General features: G+C 40.0%; 1 protein-coding gene across 1 annotated transcript in view; it reads left to right on the plus strand.

Annotated features, from left to right (window-relative positions):
- The first annotated feature begins 3,278 nt into the window (after positions 1-3,278).
- The window catches only part of appl1 (adaptor protein, phosphotyrosine interaction, PH domain and leucine zipper containing 1), a 65,628-nt gene continuing 46,754 nt past the window's right edge, over positions 3,279-22,152 (plus strand). Inside the window, exons 1-5 of the mRNA XM_060835604.1 lie at positions 3,279-3,402; positions 7,281-7,379; positions 13,238-13,297; positions 20,496-20,567; positions 22,014-22,101. Coding sequence (XP_060691587.1) covers positions 3,349-3,402; positions 7,281-7,379; positions 13,238-13,297; positions 20,496-20,567; positions 22,014-22,101 — 373 coding nt within the window. The 5' untranslated portion in view covers positions 3,279-3,348. The remainder of the gene's footprint in view (positions 3,403-7,280; positions 7,380-13,237; positions 13,298-20,495; positions 20,568-22,013; positions 22,102-22,152) is intronic.

The raw sequence follows: 22,152 nt of genomic DNA on the forward strand, positions 1-22,152 counted from the left end.
CACCAAACCTAGAAGAACTGCAGGATTTAGGGAAAAAAAATCAATCCTTGAATGGCACGTTGTGAGGATTGAGAAAGAACACAAAGTCCCTATGCATAGGGTGGAGATGTCTCCAAATGTCTACCAACCCCAGTTCCACATAGAGATCACCCAACTATTTAAATTATGGAGAAAGCATTGGTGGGGCCTTTGGGTTTTCTATCCAGCACAGGATCCATAAGGCAATTAAAGTCCTCCCTTAAATAATATGCTGCAATGCAAAGGTCATCAGCTTAGATAGTGTGTCAGTCAAACATTTAAGGGGTTGGGCCAGAGGACAATAGACATTCAAAATACCACATTCCTCGCCATGTATCAGAGCCTTAAGGATAACAAACTGACCATATATACATCTTTAATACAATCTACTAAATTAAATGGAAGATTCTTCTGGACAAGTATGTTCTTAGTGTTAAAGAACAAAAAAAAACACCCGATCAAACCGACCCTAGTGTAACTTCAAGTGTTCCTTGTCATTCAGGTGAGTCCCTTGCAACAGGACAACATCCACCCTCTCCTTTTGGAGGCTCGACAACACCTTTTTCTTTTTAACTGGCGAATGGATCCCTCTTAATATTCCAGGTGCACCATTTAAGAACACTGCTAGCCATGATCCTTTATAACCACCTTTGACCTGCAGAGAGGAAGAATTTCACTTACAATACGCTGAGCATATACAAAAGAAGACTTCCGGAGTCGATTTATGAAAAACCAAAAAAACTAAACTAATTACAAAACACAAAAAGCACTAAATGGGGTCTCTACCCCCTGCCCATTGAGGGCACTTACACCTCCCACACACATCTTCATTCCCTTATCCAGCTCGAGCCACAGCCCAGACCCAAGCAACAGAAGGAAACAGACAAAACAGTGAACAATCCACCCACCCCAACTATATATCAACTCCAATCTTAATTGGAGAAAAAAAATACACCAACAGCGACTCCTTTAAAAGGGTAACATTACAAGAAACATTGCAAGAGAACAAAAACAAATATTATTGTCCATGTCTATAAATCCATCCAAATTATTTTAAAGTGTCCAAGAAATTTTTCACTTGTTCCAAGGAGTCAAAAGACCACGCCTTCTCCTCATGTGTAATACAAAGCACCACTGGGTTTCTCATCGAATGCTGAATACCAAGGTTCCTTAATTTTCTCTTGACCTCATCAAACCATTTTCTTTTATGGATCACTGCCACAGAAAAGTCCAGGCAAAATAGTACCTTAGTTTCCTGATTAGGGCCTGTGGATCTTTCCCCATGCTTCTAGAAGATTCCAGGACTCTCTGCTTGTCCCTGTAACTTTGAAATCATACTAGGACCGGGCAGGGGCACCAATCCAGACCATATCTATGCACCACAACCCAGTGAACTCCGTCAACCTTCACGCGGTCTGCCTTGTCATCCCAGCCAAGAAACTGCAGCAGTCATTCTTCAAAAAAGCTTGCCAGCCGCCCCTTTTCACTCCCTCCGGCAACCCAACGATATGAATATTTTACCTCCTACCTCAATTTTAAAGATCATTGTTAGAAATCACACAACCCCAGGTTATAGTCCAACAAGTTTACTTGGAAGCACTAGCTATTGGAGTGCTGCTCCTTCATCAGGTGGCTGTGAAGTATAAGATCATAGGACACAGAACTTTATAGCAAACGTTTATAGTGTGATGCAACTAAACTTATTTATTGAAAAAGACCTGGATTGTTTGTTAAGTCTCTCATCTTTTAGAATGACCACGTTGGTTTCTGTTCTTCCAGATCATCGACTTGTTCAGTCAAGGCCCAGACCTGTTTTTCGAGGGCCTGGACCTGCCCCGATGAGAATTTGAACTCTGTCTCTGATGCCTTGGTCCGCCATTTCACCTTTTCAACTTGCTTCCCGTGCCCTTCCAACCCCTTCTCATGCTTTTGCAGAATGACCGAAATCGGTTCCAGCCAAGTACGATTGTCTTCCATCAACTCCTTGATCATCCCTCAGATCGCAGCGAGTTCTTCAGTGATGTTCTGCTGTGCAGGTACTCTTTCTTGACTGCCGAGGTAGACGCAGCTGCATTCGCAGTCACAGGCCCACCCGATGCCTTCGACGAGTGTCCCTTGTGTTGGAGCTTGGCTGTATGCTTCTCTCTTGTCATCCTCGCTCACTCAAAAAGAATTTGCAGTAGAACCTCGATTATCTGAACACCAACCATCTGAATCCTGGACCATCCAAACAAGATCTCAAGGCCCTGCAAAAATGGCACCAAGCAACTCAGCATTTAGTTATCAGTTAAACAACATTATGGCATGTATTGCCTGATAACCGAGAGATGTTTGATAACCAGCAGTTCTTGGCTAACCAGCATTATGGCATGCATTGCTCTATAATCGAGAAATATTTGAAAAACCAGCACTCATGGATTACCACTTGTTTCCGGCCACCCGAACGATCAATCATCTAAACAAAGTACTCCTCGTCCATCTCGTTCAGACAATCGAGGCTCCACATCAAATGGATTTAAACAGTTTCACAACTTCTCAACATCAATTTTCGGCAATAAAAGGTAATGTGGGGGGGGGAAGGTAAAAATATCACTATAACTGGGCTGGGGTACAGGGCTCAGCAAAGCAGATCTGCTCAGATCGCCTCCATCCTGGGACACCCGCCTCCCCCACCCCAAGCTTTTATAACAATTTCTGTTTTTGTTTCCAACATCTCTGATCTGACCTCACAACTCATCCCTCAAACCATTCCAGTAAATCGCTCAAACACGATGGCTCAGTAGTTGGCATTGCTGCCTCACAGTGCTAGGGTCCTGGGTTCAATTCCTGCCTCCCATGACTGTCTGTGTGGAGTTTGCACATTCTCCCAGTGTCTGTGTGGGTTTCCTCTGGGTGCTCCGGTTTCCTCCCACAGTCCAAAGATGTGCAGGTCAGGTGAATTGACCATGCTAAATTGTCCATAGTATTAGGTACATTAGTCAGAGGGAAATGGGTCTGGGTGGGTTAACACTCTTTAGAGGGTCGGTGTGGACTTGTTGGGCTGAAGGGCCCACACTGTAGGGAATCTAATCTAATTTATAAAAACGGACGGTAAACCACAACTTCTCTACCCACTTGGTCCCAAACTGAACCCTGTCATCAACACGCCCACACCGGAAGTTGGCATGGATGATTGACGGTGGGAACAGACAATCAGTGAAAGCTGCGGACGCGGGGGGCGGGACGTCAGCTGCCGCGTTCCATCTGTGACGTAGGGACGTTCCAAGTCTAGATGCTTCGTTGCCTCCGAGTTTGCAGCGAAAGGCGGAGATTGAGACTGAGGCCGCAGAGATGCCGGGGATCGAAAAACTGCCCATCGAGGAGACTCTGGAAGACAGTCCGCAGGTACAAGCCAATGCAGCCGAGCCTCCACCCATCAGGCGGCTTGCTGGCACTCGATCAGCTGTCAGCCTGGGAGCAAAGGCCCATTCACCTTTAACATAACTCTTCATGTTAATTGGAATAAACAGTTTTAAAGTGGCGTGGGAAAAGTGATTGCACCGAGTCAAAGGCATCTGCTGTATGACAGGAACACCTGGGGTGAAACCGACGGAGGATATTGGAGACGAATGTCAGTGAAAATCTAAGGCATCTTACTCCGATCCAAAGCGGTGTTTTGCTAAACAGCCCCTGGATAATTGTCCGGCCTTTTTGCCTGTTTGCGTTTTGAGGGAATGTCCGTCAACTTCACTGATCGTACTGTCTCTCACTCAGCTTTCACACTCCACACTCGGAATCTGGGCGGCCTCTTACAAATGACAATTAAAACAAAAAGCCCATTTTGCTCTCAGGTGGACCTCGAGGTCGCCTGGCGCTACAATTGAGGCGTTCTCCTCCGTGCCCTATCCAAAACAGCATTTAGCCCTCAACAATCATCACCAAAAACAGATTCTGATCGTAAATCTCACTGCTGTTTGTGGGAATTACGCTGTGTGCAAGCTGTATGTGGCCTTTAGTGGTTCCAAAGCACTTAACGCTGTCACATAAATAGATGTTTGTTTTTCTGTAGTAAGCAATATAAGAATCTCATTATTGATTTAGGAATGACTTCAGTTTACACAGGCAATTCCCATATGTTAACTGCAGAATATTTGTTGCGTGTTATTTTGAATAATCTTAAATATAACTTATTGGTGCTGCTATCTTGAAAACAAGAGTCTCAGTTTATTCTTAAGGTACGGACTGCTCCCTTTTGTTTGCATGTTGGGTAGCAAAGAATATAGAATGTCAGCACAGAAGACAGTCAATTCAACATAACCGAATCATACAGTACAGAAGCCCAATGGTCCATTGGGTCTGTGCTGCCAAAAACTATTCTAAAGATAGGGCCAAATGGCCTGTTTCCACCCTGTAGGTATTCAATGATTCTAGATACAGTAGTCCCACTTTCCTTGAATGTTATGACACTAAGTGATCATCCCAGTACTTTTTAAAGGTTCTGAGGGTTCCTGCATCAATTCCTCTCCCATGCAATGCATTCCAGACCTCACCACCCTCTGGGTGAAAAGAAATCCTCTGTGTCTCCTATCAACTTGTTATTGACCCGTCAACTAAGAAGAACAGTTGCTTTCTACTTATAATCTTACACACTGCAATAAGGACCTCTCTGTTTTCTTTGCTCTAAAGAAAAAAAACGTTAAACTTATCCAGCCTCTCTTCATTATTAAAATGCTCCATCTCAGTTAACATCCAAGTGAGTCTTCTTTGCACCCCCTGCAGTACAATTATGTCCTTCCTGTGGTGTGGTTATCAGAACTTCACACAGTACTACTTTGGCCTAACAAAGTTTTATATAGCTCCAACAAAACCCCTGCACTCCTATAACTTATGTCACAACTATCCCATAGGCTTTCATAACTACCCTATTAACAGATCTGTCACCTTTAGGAATCTATGGACAGGTACCCCAGACCCATCTGTTCCTCTGAACTCCTTAATGTCCTGATGAAGGGCTTTTTGCCTGAAACATCGATTTTCCTGCACCTCAGATGCTGTCTGACCTGCTGTGCTTTTCCAGCACCACTCTGATCCAAACTCTGGTTTCCAGCATCTGCAGTCCTCACTTTTGCCTCCTTAATGACCATGCCTATGCCATCACTTTGGAAAAAAAATGCCTAATTTAGTCTCTTGTCTCAGCTTTCTCCACATATTCTTGCATATGAATTATTTCCAAACGCTATCCAATTGTGATGGAAAATGATTTGAACACCCTTTCAAGTACTACATTTCAGATTCCACAGGATATACAGCACAGAAACAGGTTAGTCAGCTAAACTGGCTGGTATTTATAGTTCATTTAAAACTCATTTTATCTGATAACCCTCTATAGGTGCATCATGGTAGGTTGGTTTGGAAGATTACCTATTGTGGGATCCCTGATGAGTTAGTCAATTGGTTTGGTCTTGGTCATAGAAGACAGAGTAGTTATGGAAGGGTTTTTTTTGTGACCAGTGGTGTTCCACAGTGATCAGTGCTGGGGCCTTCTATATATTTAGATGAAAAATAGGTGTTCTGATTGGTATGTTTGCAGATGACATAAAAATTGGTGGAATTGTGTATCATGACAAAGATTGTCAAAGGATGCAGCAGGATAGAGATCAGTTGGAGAAATAGCAGATGGAGTTTAGTCTGGACAAGTGTGAGGTAATGCATTTTGGCGATCAAATGCAAGAGGAAAGTATATAATTAATGGCAGAACCCTTGGGGCATTGATATACACAGGGATCTTGGGGTGCAAATCCATAGCTCCGTAAAAGTGGCAACATAAGTGGATTAGATGGTAAAGAAGGCGTATGGCACATATGCCTTCATTGATCAGAGTATTAAGTATATAAGTTGGTATGTCATGTTGCAGCTGTATAAAACTTTATAAAAACAGAAAGAACTGCTGGTGCTGTAAATCTGAGGAAGGGTCACTTGATCTAAAACTTAAGGTCTGATTTCTCTCCATAGATGCTGCCAGATCTGCTGAGTTTCTCCAGCAATTTCTATTTTTGTATAAAACTATAGTTCGGCCACTTTTAGAGTATTATGTACAATTCTGGTACCACACTATAGCAGTGGTGTGGAGGCTTTGGAGTGGGTGCGAAAGAGGTTTACTGGGATTTGCCCAGATTGGAGTCTATTAGCTGTAAGGAGAGGTTGGACAAACTTGGATTTTTTTTTCATTGGAGTGTTGGAAGCTGAGGAGCAACCTCTGAGAAGTCTATAAATTTTTGACCGTTACGCATAAGATGGATAGTCAAAGTTTTTATCCCCAGAATGAATATTATTGGGGGCATATGTCAAATGCTAGGGGATATAGATTTAAGGTGCGATGGAGAAAGTTTTAGGAGATGTGCAAAGCAAGTTTTTTTGGATGGTGATAGGGACTTGAAATGCACTGCCAAGTGAAGTGGTAGAAGCAGGCATGATAATGATGTTTAAGAGGCATTCAGACAGGTAGGTAGGGAACAGAATGATACTGAATATGTGTAGGTAGATGGGAGTAGCTTAGAATGGCATCATATTCAGCACAGATATGTGCCAAAGGACCTGCTTCTGTGCTGTACTGATGTATGTTCGAAAGTGACATCCCATTGGATATTGATTTGTTTTCAAGAGCAATAAGTCATAAATGATCATATATCTAACAATGTCAAAAGTACATTTTGGCCTAGCTGATCAGTTGAGAAAAGTTTGCTACTGCTATCTCAAAACACTTATGACCAACTAAGTAACTTTTAAAGTAGGAACCACATGAGCCTTTTTGAACATAACAGCTCCCACTGCAGTAATGAAATACATTAGAGCATTTTTTTTAGTTGATGATAGAGGGTTCAGTTTTTTCCAGCATACAGTGAACTTTATAGCCCATCAAAAAGTGCTCTGGTAATGTTTAAATTTAGCTGAGCGTGCAAAGGGCTTCCGTTAACACATTATCTGGAATATAACCCCTCTGATGGTGGAACGTTCCCTTCAATTTAAAGAAAAATAGTGAACTAAGCCAGTTCTGTAGCTGAAGTATTAGCTAATAGTAGTTCTTACTAAGATCATCGTTTTCACTATAAATTGCAGCAGAGCCTTATTGTAGATAATGCATGTATGTTTTATTGAACTAAACAGATCAATTACATTGTTGCTATGTGATAGAGATGTATTGATTAACCTACATGAATTACAGTTTCAAAAGCCAGATATTTCCATTGACAAACTCAGCTTTTACTTTTCTAAATTTTTGATAGACACGCTCACTGCTGGGAGTGTTTGAAGAAGATGCTGCTGCCATCTCAAATTATACCAACCGACTTTACAATGCCATGAAGAGGATTTACGATGCACAGGTATCGTAAGTTATCAGTCTAGGACATTACCCACTGGTGATCTGCATTAAATGAAATGTGTGTGCTGGAATACAATGGCAAACAGCTTTGACTACTTTCTGTAAAACTATCCTTTGTATAATGGGTATTTTCAGAGTCAAGTTCCTTGAATATTTTGATATGCCTACCTGATTCCCACCCTATAGTTTTCTTTGTCCTTTGCTTTTTTTCTTTATTGTTATGTCTACTCATCATCCAGCCTCATATTCATGGCAACGTAGGCAACAAATTTTCTTAAATTCCCTAAAAGTAAAGATAGTGACTGTTCAGTATGAGATGGGTTTCCTGAGCAATATTGAAGTATTTCTTTCTCTTTAGCCACTTGCTGACAAGTGGACACAAACATGCAGAACTAATACAACATAATTAATACCTTTAATGCCTTGAAAGTAGTACAACATTCCATATCACTTCAAAGAGGGAAAACAAATACTAAGCTCGAGAAAGAGATACGAGGTGGGATGATAAAAAGCTTGGTCAAAGGATTTAAAGAAAGAGGGATCGGAGATAGATGTATGGGTTTGAAGAGCAATTTCTAGAGCGTGATGGCATAAATAATAAATTTACTGTAAGTTCAGAACCTACTTATTTTTTGTGAAATGTAACCTCAGTTTGCATAGTGAAAGGAGTGCAACAATTGCCTCCAACATTCCCTGAATTCCAGTGGAGAAACCAGCTCCTATTCCAGATGATCTGATGGCTGTGTGAACACAAGTTAATACAATTGCTTATTCACCAATTAGCAAGCTTATACTCACCATTGATGGTTTGGAGTAAAGAGTTGAATATCTTCCAGTTAGAGAGAGAAATATCCAACCCTTTAGAATTATTTTGGCTGATTAGTAATCATCACCTTCTTCAGAACAAGAATAGACAATAAATGCTGGGGCTTGACTTATCACTCTCACTTTTTACCGTGTCATTCAGACATACAATGATGTACCTTCAACCACTATCATTGGATATACACCAAAGCGGATATACACCAAAGTAGATATATCTTTTTATTCTGAAGGCATCTACTCCATACTGCAGTATGGTGTCAGTCACCTCTCCCACATTAAAATGAATATTTGTACACCAGATTTTGACAGTTGATGTTATTGATAAGCTAGTGAGAATGGAGGCATCACTGACAAACCTATTCAGGCAGTCACGTATTGTGCACACACTGGCATTTTTTTTCCTTCTAGCAATGGCAGGGAAGTGAATTTCAGTGACCTGACCATCCTCAGCTCTGACTAATTAACTTGGGACTGATAATGATCGTAGTAGGAACTCCTGGGTCTGTGTGGTTCAGTTATTCAGTGGTTAAACAGAGTCACTAGACAGGCAAAAGTGAATCGTTTGAGAGGAAGATGTAGAGCTAACTTGTAAATTTCTACCTTCAAAACACAAGTCTAAACATGCTTCAAGCGTATTAGTAGTCAGCTTGAATTAGAAATGTCAGTGTGCACTAACTTGTGCAATATTAACAAAATAAGAAGAATCATAGTGGACTTGAATTGTTTCTTTGTCCACAGATTGAGCCAGACTGGCTAAGTTTTTGCAGCATTCTCTGTTTGTGATTGAAACAAAAATACACTGATTGAAAATTCACCAATTAATATAATAGGTAATGTTTTCAAGATTGTAAGTGATTAACTGAAAAGAGACAAAAATTGAACAAATAAAAACTAGAAATGCTCAACAGGCTAGACAACATTTGTGGAAACAGAACTAACATTTCCAATCCGTGCCTTGGGCTTCTAAGTTTCTTCAGTTCTGATGAAATAGGTTTTGAGTAAGTAAAAGAGAGCAGGAGGCAAGTTGAACTAATAAATAAAGTCTGTGATAGGGCAGAGAGTATGGAAATTAATGGTAAAAACTGTCGTACAAGTGAAAAAGAATAGTAATGGGTCAATTGCACAAGTTGTTTCAGATGTAGTGTGAATGACTGGATAGCAATCCTCTGAATACAAAATAAAGAAGTAAAGAAATAAATGAGAAGGAAGAAAATCTCAAAACATGTCGTATAACCTAAAATTCTTCCAAACATAGACTTTAGAGTGTAGCGTCAAAGGTCAATTGCTGTTATGAGTTTCCATTGAGTCTCATTGGAATACTGTGTGTGAAGCAAAGGTCAGGGTAGAAATAAAGTGCAAACAAGGATAAGTAGCTCAAGGTCATGCTTGATACTGAGCAAAGATGTTCTGCAAAGTGGTCACCAAATGGATTGTCCCTATTACAAACAGTTTGAAGAAGTGTCATTGAATCTGAAATGTTAACTCTGATTTCTCTCCACAGATGCTGTCAGACCTGCTGAGATTTTCTAGCAATTTCTGCTTCTGTTTCAGATTTCCTGCATCCACAGTTCTTTCAATTTTTTTTGTCAATATTATGCTTTCTGCCTAACAAAACGAAGGAAGTGAAGAACATGTTTAAGGCAGGAATATATATTTTCAAGCCTTTTTTACATTCATACTTCTTTAAAAAAATGATATTAACTCAGGTGGGCTTACATGCTTACTTGATAGGCAGTTTAATATAAAGCAATGAACTAGTGTAATTCAAAGTTATTTGAATATCCAATAAAGGGATACACAGATAAAGAGAGTGGTGGGGGGGTGTTCAAAATCAGATATTTAAAAAATGATAATATCTGAAGTATAAACAAAATTCTAGAAATACTTAGGCAGCAGATATGGAGCGAGAACATTGTGATGGAGGATGAATAGACAACTAGATTTTTAAAATTTTAACAAGCAATAAAAACATGTGTTGCGGTAGTTGCAGTTATATTGTGGTCAGTGAAGCTTGAAAAATGTGGACAAACACCCAGAGTTGGTGTTGTTTCCAAAAAAACTAAAACCTGACCTCTAGCTGCAGATTTTGTCATAACCGAAAAGCAAAGATATTACTGCAATTGTGAAAACCCAGCAACATTGTACCTAAAGAGCCTTATAGCAAATATTTTATTGTGGGCATAGGTTTAGCGTGAGAGGGGAAAGATATAAAAGAGACCTACGGGGCAACTTTTTCACACACAGGGTGGTACGTGTATGGAATGAGCTGCCAGAGGAAGTGGTGGAGGCTGGTACAATTGCAACATTTAAGAGGCATTTGGATGGGTATATGAATAGGAAGGGTTTGGAGGGATAAGGGCCGTGTACTGGCAGGTGGGACTAGATTGGGTTGGGATATCAGGTCAGCATGGACGGGTTGGACCGAAGGGTCTGTTTCCATGCTGTGCATCTCTATGACTGTGTAGAGTACTCAGTTGTAGCCAGCACCCTTGACAGGTATAATATTTTTATTAGCACATAACTAGGCTCTCAGTTTGCCATTTGTCAAACTATCAGGAATTTTGAAATTTGCTTACCAGTGATATGCTTTGGTAACAATATAGTGCCAGTAGTTATGATTGCAGTTTTAAACAGGGAAGTAGAGATGGACTTTTGAAAATGTGTTGCTGGTTAAAGCATAGCAGGTCAGGCAGCATCCAAGGAATAGGAAATTCGACGTTTCGGGCATAAGTCCTTCATCAGGAATGAGGAGAGGGTGCCAGGCAGGCTAAGATAAAAGGTAGGGAGGAGGGACTTGGGGGAGGGGCGATGGAGATGTGATAGGTGGAAGGAGGTCAAGGTGAGGGTGATAGGCCGGAGTGGGGTGGGGGCGGAGAGGTTAGGAAGAAGATTGCAGGTTAGGAGGGCGGTGCTGAGTTGAGGGAACCGACTGAGGCAAGGTGGGGGGAGGGGAAATGAGGAAACTGGAGAAATCTGAGTTCATCCCTTGTGGTTGGAGGGTTCCCAGGCGGAAGATGAGGCGCTCTTCCTCCAACCGTCGTGTTGTTATGTTTTGCCGGTGGAGGAGTACAAGGACCTGCATGTCCTTGGTGGAGTGGGAGGGAGAGTTAAAGTGTTGAGCCACGGGGTGGTTGGGTTGGTTGGTCCGGGCGTCCCTGAGGCGTTCTCTGAAGCGTTCTGCAAGTAGGCGGCCCGTCTCCCCAATGTAGAGGAGGCCACATCGGGTGCAGCGGATGCAATAGATGATGTGTGTGGAGGTACAGGTGAACTTGTGGCGGATATGGAAGGATCCCTTGGGGCCTTGGAGGGAAGCGAGGGAGGAGGTGTGGGCGCAAGTTTTGCATTTCCTGCGGTTGCAGGGGAAGGTGCCGGGAGTGGAGGTTGGGTTGGTGGGGGGTGTGGACCTGACGAGGGAGTCACGAAGGGAGTGGTCTTTGTGGAACGCTGATAGGGGAGGGGAGGGAAATATATCCCTGGTGCTGGGGTCAGTTTGGAGGTGGCGGAAATGATGGCGGATGATACGTTGTATACGAAGGTTGGTGGGGTGATAGGTGAGAACCAGTGGGGTTCTGTCTTGGTGGCGGTTGGAGGAGTGGGGCTCAAGGGCGGAGGAGCGGGAAGTGGAGGAGATGCAGTGGAGGGCATCGTCGATCACGTTTGGGGGGAATCTGCGGTCCTTGAAGAAGGAGGCCATCTGGGCTGTGCGGTGTTGGAACTGGTCCTCCTGGGAGCAGATGCGGCGGAGACGAAGGAATTGGGAATATGGGATGGAGTTTTTACAGGGGCAGGGTGGGAGGAGGTGAAGTCAGATAGCTGTGGGAGTCAGTCGGTTTATAGTAGATGTCTGTGTTGAGTCGGTCGCCTGAGATAGAGATGGAAAGGTCTAGGAAGGGGAGGGAGGAGCCTGAGACAGTCCAGGTGAATTTGAGGTCGGGATGGAAGGTGTTAGTAAAGTTGATGAACTGTTCAACCTCCTCATGGGAGCATGAGGCAGCGCCGATACAGTCATCGATGTAGCGGAGGAAAAGGTGGGGGGTGGTGCCAGTGTAGTTGCGGAAGATGGACTGTTCCACATATCCTACGAAGAGACAGGCATAGCTGGGGCCCATGCGGGTGCCCATGGCAACTCCTTTAGTTTGCAGCTGAATTATTATATTTTTCTTAAACACCCAGTTACTATGTTGCATTGAATTGCGTCACATTTATGACATGGTGACTTTACCTCTGTTCTGAACATATTGAAGCAGAATGCCCATAACATTTTAGGAAACAGTAACAATAAAAATAAGAGTTGAAAATAGGAAAGTGAGAAGGGACAAGATGAGATGGAATTAACACATGCAAATATTTACTACCTGCACACAGAATTTAGTTGTTGTAATGTGCGTTCTAATAAAAGATCAATGATGTGAAATGTTAACTCTTCCTGTCCCCAAATGCTGTTTGATTTGTGTTCATTTCTGCTGTCTTTTGTTCTTGTTGAGACTTCTTTTATTGGAAATATTTTGTTTTTTATTTGAAGGGAGCTACCTTGTGAATATTACTGGATTTTTAATTAGGTTTAAAGTATCTACAGTGACATTGTTGACAAAGACAGTACTCGTTGTAGCATGATTTATATAGACAGCAGAGAAGTCTGAAACTTCATCTCCACTAAGCCAGATGATCTTGGACAGCAATATGTAAGGTGCTATATTATCCTTGACTGTGACAGGGTAAAACACAATCGGCTGTGTTCCACAGTTTAAAAAATGCGTACATATGTGCTTACATCACCAGGCTCTGGTATGCTGCTTTGCATGCCAGATAGAGGAGTGCCATTTGAACCTGACCTCTGTGTTTGCTTCTGTTCTCAAGCCATAATTTTTGATCCATTAGAATGATTGAGTGAAAAAAAAACTGACTGGCAAGTACAAGAATGAAAAACATCCACTCACTGTTTTGGGAAATTTGGTGAGGTTGCTGAAGAACACATTCTTGCAAGAGGTGAAGGGAGAATAAGCCAGAAATTTTGATCTGAGTTTTCTTTTGCAGAATGAATTAAGCACGGCAACACATTTGACCTCCAAGCTGCTCAAGGAATATGAGAAACAGGTAAAAAAATTTGAAGAAAGTAAAAGTGGAACTTGGATCTGTCCTGGCAGTTTTTGTCTATAAACTACCTTTGTTATGTTATGATTTATAGAAAGGACATTGTAGCACATGTTTAGTTGAATTCTGATTATAGTATAATAATTGAGAAAGTTGAATACGCAAAAATTAATCTTATTGAAGCAGAGAAGGGTAAAGGTAAATTTCATATAGGTCCTTACAGTTATGAAAAATTTTGGTAGTGTTCATAGGAAAAAAAGTAACTCACCCAATTGGAAATGTCAGTGATTCAGTGCCATCCGTTTGAAATTAGGGATGAGGAGAGAGGTTGAGAAATCTTGATTGTGAGCATGGCAAATACAATTTTTTTTAAGGAAGAAATTAACAAATATTTGAAGCCAGTAATATTGGGCTATGGTTAAAGCTTGAAACAATGGGATTAGGTTTTGGAACTTTCTAGAAAAGAATAGACACACTGGACTGAAGAGTGCTATACATCTCTTCCATGTTTACTCATGTGACACGCATGCACACAGATATTTAAGCTTAATGATTTCAGGATATTTAATAATAAGCAATTACAGTGTATTGAATGCCTTGTGTTTGGAATCAACTAATGGTGTCATACTTAATCTGAGAGGACGTATGCAGTAATGTGTCACAGTGAGTTCCTGCCATGACACAGTGAAGAGTTATAGCTCCTTAAAACCTTAGTGTAAGTGGCCACAAATCATGGAATTTTAAAATTCAATAGCATTAAATTTAAAGCGAGATGAAATATTTTTCAATGTTTCAATTTTCTTCTGCCTTGATTTATTTCTCTGCTGCATTCATTTATTTCTTCACTGGATATACAGAATATTCATACAGAGCACATTTGTCAGTCCATAGGAATGTAGGAAATAGGACCGGGGTATGCCATTCCACCCCTCAAGGCTGCTCTGCCATTCAGCTAGGTAATGGCTAATCTTCTACCTCAATTCCATGTTCTGCACTACTCCTATTTCTCTTAATTTATATAATATCTAGAAATCTATTGATCTTTACCTTGAATATATTCAATGTCTGAACCTCCACAGTCATTTATGGAAATCTGTGTTTTCAAACATTGAACACAATCTGAACGTAGAAATTCTTTCTCAACTAGGCCCTCAATGCCTATCTTATTCTGATACTACAAAACAGCTATGTCCTCGGATAAGAAGACCAAGCTGTACATAATACTGAGTGATATCCTGCCGGGGCTGTATAAAATTACAAGACATTTTTATTCTTGTACTCAAATCATTTTTACATTAAAAGTCAGTATGTCATTAGCATTCCTAATGGCGTTATTGCATGTTAGCTTTCATGTGTTTATTTTTCAGTGACTCGTGAATGAGACTATCCAAGTCCTATGCCAATCTCTCTTCACGTATGAAATGTTCTGTATTTTTGTTTTCCAACAGAAGTGGATAACTTTACATTTTTCCATATAATATTTCATTTGCCATGCTCTTGCCCACTAATTTAGTTTGTCCACATCTCGTTGAACCTTCTTGCTGCATCCTCACAATTCACTTGCCCAAAACAAAACCCCGTAGTGTTCCGTTCCCAGCCATAGTCCCCCTGCAGCCACATTTCTAGAATGACAATTAGGTCATACCCATTAAATTCTATTTGTGCCATGAATTCATCTACCTTATTGCCAATGCTGCACTCATTCAGACAGGGTGTGTTTAATTTTGGTTTTTACTATTTTTACATATTTTGAACCTATTGGATATTGGCCTTTGTTTCTGGTGCCTTCCAGTTTTGCTTGTTGCTTTTCTTGCAGCCATTACTAGCTTTGTTTTTATCTTGATTTGGAGATGCCAGTGTTGGACTGGGGTGTACAAAGTTAAAAATCACACAACACCAGGTTATAGTCCAACAGGTTCAGTTGGAAGCACACTAGCTGTCGGAGCGACGCTCCTTCATCAGGTGATAGTGGAGGGCTCAATCCTAACACAGAATTTATAGCAAAAATTTACAGTGTGATGTAACTGAAATTATACATTGAAAAATTGATTGTCTATTAAGCCTTTCATCTGTTAGAATACAGTGATAGTTTCACTTCTTTCATGTGTAAATCACAAAACCTTTTTTTTTAAAAGTTGCATTCTCAGGTTAGCTGTTAATGATGGTGATAGCTAGACAATATGTTGAAGACCCACATGCACACATATATTTTGTGGAGTGAATTTGTACTTGCAGGGCTACATTGTACTTTGCTCAAAAACTGCATGCATTCATGTAGAACTCCATTATCTCACTTTTTAAATTAGAATCAATCTAAACATCTTGGCATAGACAGAGAACACAGGGGGCCAACACCTTCAACAAATTGTCTAGTTATCACCATTATTAACAGCTAAACCGGAAATGCAACTTTTTTAAAAAAAGCTTTTGTGATTTACACATGAAAGAAGTGAAACTCTCACTGTATTCTAAAAGATGAAAGGCTTAACAGACAATCAATTTTTCAATGTATAATTTCAGTTACATCACACTGTAAATTTTTGCTATAAATTCTGTGTTGGGATTGAGCCCTTCACTATCACCTGATGAAGGAGCGTCGCTCCGAAAGCTAGTGTGCTTCCAATTAAACCTGTTGGACACCTGATGTTGTGTGATTTTTAACTATGTTTTTATTTTAACTGTGTTCTCTGTCAGTTTGCCCACTCTGACAAGCTTGTTTAAAGCTTCTGCAAAAGCACAAGCACATCTCCCAGTTTGGATTTTGGTCTTGGTTCTGATAAGATGTAATCTGACCTTCCAGTTAACATCTCACATTTTAGTGGAAGATTTATTGGCTGCCACCTGAACCAGAACTGGTTCCAATGCTTCAAATCTAAAACTTTCCCTCCTGTGCCATCTCTCCAGCCATACATTTGTTTGCTTTCTTCTCTTATTTCTGTACTCATTAATTTGTGGCACTGGGAAAATTGCCTTTGAAGTCTGCTTTTTAATCTTTGATAGCTCTCGGATGTACTTTCAGGACCTCATCCACCTTTCTACCTATGCCATTGGTATCAATATGGACTGTGCCATCCAGCCTCTTCTCTCCGCCAGAAGAATATCCTGCAGCCACTCAATGACATTGACCTCGACACCTAGGAGACAACATTATCATCCTGGACTCACATCTGTGGTGACAGAAATGCCAGTCTGTTCTCTTAACTACTGAATCTCTTACTTCAATTGCTGTTCTTTTCCCCCTCCCTATGCTGCTGAGCCACTCTTGGTGCCATGGATTTAGTCCTGGCTGCACTCCACTAATAAGTCATTGCCCTCACTCGAGTGCTAAATGGAAGATTAGTGAGTGCAGGGGACTCCTACACCTGTCTGGTGGCCCTCAGCTGCCTGGCGATCATCCAGGTCCCTTCTGGCCTGTGTGACCACCTCCCTAAATGTGCTATCTTTGTAGTTCTAAGCTTTGCTGCGATGACTAGTTATCATTCACATTTTTGAAACTCAAAGGTTGGGTTTCTATATTTGGTAACTTCCTCCATGTGATCATTTAAACCACAGGATGAATGAATGATTTCCCACATATCACATGATGTATGTTACACATGTTTGAACTGCCCTCCTATGCCTTAATATTACTTTACAGTCTTTTTTACAAACTGGAGACGTGAACTTAGAAAGTAGTTACTCACCAATCAATGTCTTCCACTATGTTCATGTCACTCTTTGTGATATTTTGAAGTCTTTGTCCTTCCTCTGCTCTTACTGCCCATTTTTAATGCCATGCCTAGCTCTGGCTTCTTGCCACCACATCCGAATTAGCTATTTGCTTCTTTTCTTAATTTTTAAAAATTAATGCTTCTTGATACTACCTCTTAATATAATAGTTTAAAGGTTAGTAATACAATGAGTCTTCTCATTTAGCAAAAACACAGATTCACCAGCTTCTTAATTCCTGTCTGCTTATGTTCTCAACTAGCAATTTAACAGTTAAGAATGTGACTTTGCTTGCTGAGCTAGAAGGTTCGGTTTCAGATGTTTCGCCACCATAGTAGGTAACATTATCAGTGAGCCTCCGGTGAAGTTCTAATGTTATGTCCAGCTTTTATTTGTTTGTTTAGGTTTCTTTGGGTGTTTGGTGATGTCATTTCTGGTTCTTTTTCTCAGAGGATGGTAGATGGGGTCCACATCGATGTGTTTGTTGATAGAGTTCCAGTTGGAATGCCGTGCTTTAGGAATTCTCGTGAGTGTCTTCATCGTCTGAATGTAAGGATACTAGTGATAGTGGGTCATGTCTTTTTGTGGCTAGTTGACGTTCATGAATCCTGGTGGTCAGTTTTCTGCCTGTTTGTCTAATGTAGTGTTTGTTACAGTCCTTGCAAGATATTTTTAAAATAACATTCATTTTGCTTGTTGTCCATATAGGGTCTTGTAAGTTCATTAGCTGCTGTTTTAGTGTGTTGGTGGGCTTGTGGGCTACCGTGATATTAGGGAGTCTGAGTAGTCTGGCAGTCGTTTGTGAGATGTCTTTGATGTAGGATAAAGTGGCTAGGGTTTTTGGGCGTGTTTTGTTTGGGTTTGTTACTGGGAAATTGGCGGACTGTGTTTATTGGGTATCCGTTCTTCTTGAAAACACTGTATAGGTGGTTTTCTTCTGCTTTTCATAGTTCCCTCAGTGTTGAATGTGTGGTGGCTCGATGAAGTATTGTCCTAATGCAGCTTTGTTTGTCGCTGTTGGGGATGATTGCTTCTGTAGTTGTGTATTTGGTTTATATGTGTTGTTTTCCTGTAGACACTGGTTTGAACTTCCCACTAACTGTTCACTCCACAGGCAGGAAACTGGCCACCAAGATTCATGAACGTCAACTAGCCACAAAAAGACATGACCCACTATCACTAGTATCCTTACGTACAGACGCTGAAGGTCACCACTTTGACTAGGACAACACATTCATCCTAGGACAAGCCAAATAGAGACACGCATGATAATTCCTAGGAACATTGCACTCCAACTGGAACTCTATCAAAAAACATATCGATTTGGACCCCATCTACCATCCTCTGAGAAAAAGAACCAGAAATGACATCAAACACCCAAAGAAACCTAAATACATAAATAGAAAGTGGGACATAACACCAGTGCCTCACCGGAGGCTCACTGATGATGTTACCTAGGAGAAAGTGAGGATTGCAGATGCTGGAGCTCAAAATCGAGAGTGTAGTGCTGGAAAAGCACAGCAGGTCAGGTAGCATTCGAGGAGCAGGAGAATTGATGCTTCAGGCGTAAGCCCTTCCTGATGAAGGGCTTATGCCCGAAATGTTGATTCTCCTGCTCCTCAGATGCTGCCTGACCTGCTGTGCCTTTCCAGCACTACACTCTTGACTCTGATGTTACCTAGTATGGTGATGAAACACCTGAAACTGAACCTTCTAGCTCGCGAGAAAACTCGCATCCAGAACCTCAACCTGAGCTATAAATCTTTTCAAAACTTATTTATTCATTTTACATTTCTTGAATTTTCATTTATTTATATACTCCCGAATAGCATTTACTCATTGACCAATCAAATTGTAATTTTCCTGATTTTGTTTTTGTGGGCAGTTAGCTGAAATCCCAAACTCTTACCTTGTGACATTGATTTTGCACCGACTTGAAATAATTCATGTTTTCAACAATCAGATGAATAATTGCAAGGAATCTGGGATATTCCAGTACATCTGAAAGATGAATTTTATTTTTAGCTATTTTGCATAGCTACTGATTTTTTAAAAAAGAAGTTTACTGTTGTCTCTTCGTGGAGGTAAAAACTTGCACATTATTTAGCTGCACAGTAAAATTGGTATATTTTAAATTTGTACATTGCATAATTTCACACTAGGCCACAATAATAGCCGAACTAGTAAAAATAAAAATAAAAAGGAAAATCGCCACTTCCCAGCAGACTGTGTTCTCAGAACTAGTAAATAAATGTGAAGCAGTTTATCTGCATTCTTTTCTGCCTCTCTTCAACTATGTTACAGTAGAAAATGTATTGCTCTAGTTGTGGTGAAAAGCAACGGAAACCAGTACATTCACATAGTTCTAATTCCAACTCACCTTTTTGTCATTATTGTATACAATAAAATCTTAACTTTAGAATTAAGAATTGCAATGTCATCTTGTCCCATTTCAGAATTTTTTTTCTTACTATTTGTTGAAGTTGTTTCTATGTTATTGTTAAAACAGCCATAGATCTCATTTCTGTACCTTTCCCAGTGGGTTATCATGTATGTAATCTTCAAGAGAATGTTTTTGGGTTACTTAAACAGTGCCCAGCCCTACTCTTTTCTAAAACTCCCCTCAAAAGAAAACACGAGAGAAATAGTGCAAATCGAATATCAAAATTTGCAACCTTCCTAGTCAGTGTGGCTCATCAGACAGATAGTCATTTATTGATGAAACCCTTTCTCCTTTTAGCTGGAGAATGGTATATATAGAATGCAAGAGGATGAGAGTTCGACTTTAGCTTTGACAATCCTTGCCATGGCTTTGTGTGTGTGAAAATATCTTCATAGCTTTTGTCTACATAATTACTGTTAGTCTCTCAATTGGGATGAATTCTTACAATAAGATGAGAAACTAGCAGTTGAAGGGCCAGACTACTGTTGCTCTAAAAGGCTAATTATGTTGTGATATTAAGGAGGACTGTGGAGCAAGTCACTTGCTGGCACAGAATTTTATACATTGTAAAGAGAATCTAAAATCACATCTTGTAAATCAATGTTTTTAAAAAGGTATATCCTCATTTTAAAAGCATCTTCACATGTAGTTTTAATCACCACCAAGATCCTAACCCTAGACCTACCCATTCACAATTACATGATATTTCATTAAATGGAATTCTTTCATGCATTAAGTGTCCTTGATGTTTATTTAAATCAAAGCTGCTTATTGCAATGGTCAGAGAAAATACAGAAATTGCATTTTCTCCTAGAGCATGATTTTGGCTTCATTATGAATAATTTTATAGGGTAGTCAAGTGGAGTGAAATAGCCAACTCTTGCTCAAAATTAAGATGTGAGTAACAGTCATTTGGTTAGGATATTAATAGTAATAAAACTTATAAAGTGAAGAAAAAAATCTAGTGATTAAAATTTTGTTGCTTTTGACCAAAGTGAACTTGTTTGGCTTTTCAATAAATAAATTTTGTTTGTTAACTTCTTTTGATAGCGTTTTCCCTTAGGTGGTGATGATGAGGTCATGACCTCCACACTACAACAATTTGCCCAAGTAATAGATGAAGTAAGTGTGAACTTAATTTGTTTCAATCACATTTCATATATCTTGGTAATAGTAATCAAACTGTAATGTTAATGGCTAATGAGTAGAATAACTCTTAATCAGTTATATATCTGATTTTGCTAACATTGACTTTCACTTTCCATAAAGAAATGTTAGAAATTTTGCAACTTCATGTAAGGGTTTAGAAAGAGACATGTCAGAGGTGCTTGAATCCTATCAATATATTATATCCAATGGACAGATTTAGAACATAGATTTATACCATTTACTTATTAGGATGAAAGAGCTGCCACCTACACACAAAGCTAGATTACATGTAGGGAAAAACAGCCACTTGATGGGTGTTCCATAAGTATATAACTCCCTCCATAACGGAATTGTGGCTGTAATGTGTACCATGCATGGGGTGCCTTACAATAATGCACCAACTTTCCTATAACTAGCACTTTCTAAAACCGATGATTGCCTAGAAGGGCAAGAGCCACCAACTGTAAAGGCCTCTCCAAACTCTGTACCATACTGACTTAAAGCTATACAAAAACCTTGGAGCTCTTTTCCTAATGACATTGTGCGTGTGCCTACACCACATGGACCTCAGCAATTCAAGTAGGTGGCTCACCACCCCTTCTACAGGAAAATTGGGAATATGTGACAAATACTAGTCTGCCATTGATATTCATCACATGAATGATTTTTTAAAAAGTGCAATTGACTATTCAGCAACATTTCTCTTTTTATCTTCTGAACTCTTATAAACCTACTTTAAATGACACATATTGAACTCTCTTTAGGTAGAACCCTGCAATTTTAGAACTGTGCAAGATTTAATAAGAAGAACATTTACTTCAACGTAATCATGTAAAATCTGGAACAATAGTGATAGGTATTTATAGAAATATTACATTTTTGTCCATAGTATGGAAGGATCCAACACTTTTTACTTTTTTCCCCTCTTTTTAACAGGCCAGTTTCTATTCTTCCTTTAGTTCCACAGACTTTGGGCATTTTCGTGTCAGTGGTTATTCTAAATGCTTGATCCGTAGATTACATCAATTTGCTGTCTGACTCTGCAGCATAACTTTATTCTTATCTAATGATCATTCAAACAGTCACATTGCACAAGAATGTGTTGATGAAGAGCAGTGATTGAAGTTCTATTTCTAGTCACCTTCACGAATTGTGGCAAATTGTACTTTACTGCCATTCCAGATGATATAAATTAATTTAGTGCAGACCAGAGGTTAATAGATCTGTATGTCTCAGCTGGTATCTGAATAAAGTTACTGAAACATTGTGTTTCAGGATTCAAAAGTTAAGATATCCCCAGGTCCTTATTACTTTTGTATTATTTAAGAAGTCTGCAAATATGAAAGACAACAGAAACCTTAAGATTCTTCAGATTCTTTTATTTTTTATTAGAGAATGAAATGCCTTGTTGTCTTTTAGCTCAGCTCCTGCCATGCTGTACTTTCGACGCAGTTAGCTGATGCCATGATGTTTCCCATTACACAGTTTAAGGAGAAGGATTTAAAAGGTATGAAAATTGCACTTAGTGTATTTAATATAATTTAATTGCATCTCCAAA

Source organism: Hemiscyllium ocellatum, chromosome 14, assembly GCF_020745735.1.
Source record: "Hemiscyllium ocellatum isolate sHemOce1 chromosome 14, sHemOce1.pat.X.cur, whole genome shotgun sequence".
NCBI lineage: Eukaryota > Metazoa > Chordata > Chondrichthyes > Orectolobiformes > Hemiscylliidae > Hemiscyllium > Hemiscyllium ocellatum.